Genomic DNA, 4942 nt, shown 5'->3' on the forward strand with positions numbered 1-4942 from the left:
TAAGAAAGGAAAGAAGAAGAATTTAAACAAAAATGGATCTGAATGAGGTAGAATGTATATTTTAATATAAGTTATCACAGAAATAAGACAATTTGTTTTTATTGTAGTTTGAAGAAATTGGACAATATATTCTGGACGCCGTATGTATCCGTGACATAGGCCCGGTTTTTAATAATAATTTGGCGCAAAGTATTGGCCGAACATGCATTGATTGTGCATTCATGATGGTCCCGGAAGCAAAGGACATGTGGTTCTTTATGGGGTGGCACAACCACGTGTCAAAAAATACAAATATAAATTACATCCACTGCATTATATGCAAAAAAATGCTATGCAGAATGAGACCTGCAGCCTCTTGCACTGACTGCAGGAGTAGACTGTTCGCAGCCGATGACGAACACAAGGAGGTTTTTCGCGAAGGATTTATTTTGCCAACGAAGGACCCCTGTTACGTCGCGAGCGAGTTACGGCGCGCGACGTACAAAATATAAAAGGAGAAAAAAAAGAAAGAAAGAAAGAAGATTTATTGAATTAGAAAATTTGATGATTGATACGGATCAGGACGGTATTTTCGCTGCCACCAGTCCCGATCGCGCTCGACGATGTTAGGTCGTTAACGATCGGAACAATTAAAAAGAATCGTTTAATTTTTATAATAAGATTCAGAAGTTGTTGTATTGAGTTCGTCAATGCTCTAGTCCCATACGGGCCCCTCGTGTGAATTCGTGCAGGAAGGTAGACGTATTAATAAGGAAATGTTAGGGGTGTTTGAATGCGAATGATTAAAAATTTAAATATGGGTAAGATGTGTATAATTGTAAGAAAATAATTACAACAAAAATAGTTATTTTACAATGTGTACGAGCTGTATGAAATATATGAATAGAGAATTAGAAAATAACAGGTTAGAATGAATATTAGATCAATGTAGTTACTTGAAATGAAGCTTTAACAGAAAATTGACAAAACTGTTGACTTTAAAAAAATCACGATTCGAACTTCGGTGTTTTGTTTATATTTTTCTACGATCCGAAAAAGGACGGTCCCAGTAGGATACTTCCAGGACTAACAGTCTCGTGGGCCGTCTTCACGCTCGTGTAAACGAAAAATGATTTTATTGATTACCTCGTATTTTGAACGGAACAATCTAGTTGGATACTTCCGCGACTAACTGTCCCTCAGATTGCCGTTTTGCCCTCACTCGACACCAGATTCGTTGTGTTAACGAAGATATAAAATGTGCAACTCACCAATTCGATGTAATACAATATTTGCAATAAGTTTGGGTTTTTAATACTCTGATGATGGTCTGAAATCTGGAAAATCGAAGAGAGGATGAGAACCAATTGCACACGCACTACGCGTTCGCGTTTGAGCCTTCGTTACGGCGTTACGGCTTACGAAATACGATTGACAGAAAACAATACGGCGCGGAAAAGGAATATAATTAATTTTCGGACGATTTAAAATGAAAGAGAAAAGATAGATAATTGAAAAGTGTGAAAAGATTTTACGTATCCGTATGAGTCTTTGACACGATAACCGCGAATTGAAACTCTCCCGACACTCTGCCTCGTTACACGGAGGAACTTTGCCGAGCAATCAGATTTCGCGATACCGTAGACAACTCTGTCTCTACGCGGACACGGGCTCCCCGTCACACACCTTGCGATTCTTCGACGAAGAGTGATTTGCCTCAGTCAAGCGATCGTATCTCAGGGTTCGACCCGCGATCATGGGCCCAAAGTGGGGACATCATTTGGCAAATCGGGTACGTGTCGAAGGGGAGAGCCCGCGCGTATTGGTTTCGTCTAGGCGCGTTTCCCGAGTTCTCATCCCTCCCTGACCTTCCTCTGACTCTGTCTAATAGTTGACCATCTTTCTCTTTTACCCCTACAGCGCTTCATGAATTTAGTGCGTCGCAATTTCTATGTCTTCTAGAATCTTCCAAATGCTTTAATTTAATCTTATTCGCTTTCAATTAATTAACGAAGTCGGTACAAACGAATCTCTGGTGTCGATTAACATTTTATTTATGTCAATTACTATAATATTCGCAATAATATTCGTAATAATAGTATTAGGGCTTTTTGATTCATTCGAGGTATTTCTATAATCGATGTTTGTTTTATTACACGCGTTTCCCGGCTTCCGTGACAAAGAGATTGATGTTTTAATTTCAATTAGTTTCGCGAACATTTTATTCGCGTTTTCATAAGCTCACGCATATCGAATAATATACATATATCCGTTAACATGTTCTTGGAATTCGTTCCAGAACATTGCTTGGCAGTTTTTGTTGCCTATTTGTGACAATACGCGTTTACGATCCCCGTCGACCGTTGTCTCGAACGTTCCTAAACGTTCGTCGACGTTTCAACCTCTCAGTGGTTGTCACGCAAACCTCGCTTTTCATTCCATTCAGATCATTTTATAACATTTCAAACAAATCACTCTCATCCTTTATGACACTCATTTTCCCATGGAAGGGACGGCTGACGCATGCTTTACAGGTATGAGAGGTATCCGCTTGTAAAATGGGGCGAAAATCGCGTTTTCTTTATTCTGCGCAGTTAAGCTGGGATTCCTCCATGTGCGTCGCACTGCTTAACCGCGCGGTGAAGGATGTTTATGATACCTCTCCTTGACCTCAACGGTTTCGAATTTCGGTACATTTTCAACGTAGTTCCAACGGCAATCGTCCCAAGGAAGATTAGTTTATATTATTTGAAAGAGCCAAATATAGCCTTCTTTGTGTTCCTCGCCTGGGATACTTCCAAGTGCGTCGCACTGCCGAGGCACACAAATTAGGTATACTGGAAAGTAGCTATTGAAATGAAATAAAAGAGTAAAAAGGAAAAGAAAGGTCAATTTAAATCTCAAACTCCTCTCTCGTGTTCTCGTGTGGAATACCTTCACGTGCATACGCACCCGACGAAGAAGCACGAGATCGGAGGAGCGCGAACAGAAACGGAAAAATTTAGAAAAATCAGACCCTTCCTTGCATCCCTCACGTGGAATACTTTCAAGTGCTACGCACCCGATGAGGAACGCAAGGTCGGGTTGGTGAAAATCCAGCCCGGACGTAACAATACCCCCCCCTTAGAATCATTGCCGTCCCCGGCAATGTGGGGGTGCGTACGCGTGGTGGTAACGCGACGCGTCCGCCCTCCCGCGTTTACGCTAAAATAGGCTGATACGCCCGATCGAAGAAAACCCGAAGCAATAGGGATTGTCGGACCCTCGCGAATCGATCAGCGCCCGTTTCGCCCACCCACAAGCTCAACACAGCGGATCTTCCTTCTCGGCGTACTATTTCGGTAGCGCCTACAACGGTTTGTTGCGTCACCCCCTGGCAACCTTCGACGTTAAGGCGCGTAAGAGCCGGGCAACCCCTTACCACTTGGCACACATCTTCATCGGTTATTCCAGAGGAGTCCCTACACTGGACCTCCTGCAAGGTCCTTATTGACCCTAGGGGTTGAATGCCTACCGAAGGGTGCAGATTGCACAAATGTATTTCCCTCAGTTTATGTAACGTCGCCAGTTCTTCCAGGGCGAACTGCCCGCGTATATTAGAGCAACCTGACAGATCCAATCGCTCAAGTTCTTTCAAGTGTTCCCCAATTTGGACTAGTAGGGAATTCGACACCCAACCGCAGAAACGCAGATGCAGGGTATGGAGACGAGTGAACGCCTCCGCTAACGAAGTTCCCGCATTCGCTGGTCCTATGTTCAGCTCTACGTACGGTGCTTGTAGGTCTTCCGGCACCTCGATATCCTCTAGCTCCGGATCTAACATAATAGGATCGAAACTTATTCCAATGATCCTTAGGTCCTCCAAGGTGGTGTGGAGAGCCTGATTTGCAACAAGCTGATGCAATGGCTCTTCTGATGTCAGTCCGTCGCAGTGGGAGAGCTCGAGAGCGGCGAGAGCGCTTAATCGACCTAATGCGCCTGCTAACGGCGTCGGAAGCACCGACGGACACTGGCAGAGCCGCAAGGTCCTGAGTGCCGGGGTCACCTGAAGCAACGACTTCCCCCGGAACTCCGTTGCTTTCGCCTCGAAATCCAGGAGCTGCGTCGCCGCTCCAAGCAACCCCGTCAACTCCGGATCCAAGCGTCCATGACAGGGTCCCAAAGAAATCCTTCGCAAGTTCGCGGCTATCGGAATTAAGTCGCGTATCGCGGGAGGACGGATCGTTGCTCCGGATAAATCGACGTTTGTTAAGAAGGGGCAACCTCTTACAGCGATAGCAAGTGCCTGGGGGCTAAGGTTGCCAGTCACCGCTCGATCGAATAGGCGTAGGCTGTCGATATAGGGGCCCATCCTTTTGATAGCCCAATAGAAGGTGTCGGTCGTCATTCGCCTACCAAATTGATATTCGGGCCAGCGCCAATCCTGCAGGTCAAAATCGTGGATGGTCGAATACGAGGCGAGAGCTCCTGCTCTCCAACCCCGGCACACACACTCCATGCGTGCACGATCCTTGAACTGGAGGAAGCGAGCGATGCGGGTTACTACCTCCGTCGGCAACGGAGGGGAGTAAGGGCGCTCCCAACCCGGAAACGGATCTGGCCGCGGCCTTGGCTGCAGCAAGTTCGCTTCGTGCCATGGATCTGCCTCCTTCACCGTCAGTTTCCGCTTATGCAGCGTCGGGCAGGTATCCTTAGCCCATCGGATGGCCGCCATAGCTTCCTCGCAGGATGGGAAGGTCACAAACGCCATCGTTCCGGTCGGCTTACGGATAATAACCGCATGCTCCGGATGATAGTCCTTGAAAATCCTCATCAGCAGGTTTTTTCGCGTAAACGGGGCCAAGTTGGCCACGAAAACGCGCCTTCCCTGGTTTTCCTCCTTCCTGGCTCGATATGTCGTCATCGTGTTCGGCTATAAAGGACGCAAGATACATAGATAATATTCGCGAAATTAACATGAAGG

At 46.0% G+C, this 4942-nt stretch overlaps 1 protein-coding gene across 1 annotated transcript; it reads right to left on the reverse strand.

The window, feature by feature from the left end:
* Positions 1–3178: 3178 nt before the first annotated feature.
* On the reverse strand, positions 3179–4729 carry LOC123988639. The gene has a single exon (XM_046289388.1). The coding sequence runs from the start codon at positions 4727–4729 to the stop codon at positions 3179–3181; it is 1551 nt and encodes a 516-aa protein (XP_046145344.1).
* Positions 4730–4942: the final 213 nt, after the last annotated feature.

This window comes from Osmia bicornis, unplaced genomic scaffold (assembly GCF_907164935.1).
Source record: "Osmia bicornis bicornis unplaced genomic scaffold, iOsmBic2.1, whole genome shotgun sequence".
Classification (NCBI taxonomy): domain Eukaryota; kingdom Metazoa; phylum Arthropoda; class Insecta; order Hymenoptera; family Megachilidae; genus Osmia; species Osmia bicornis.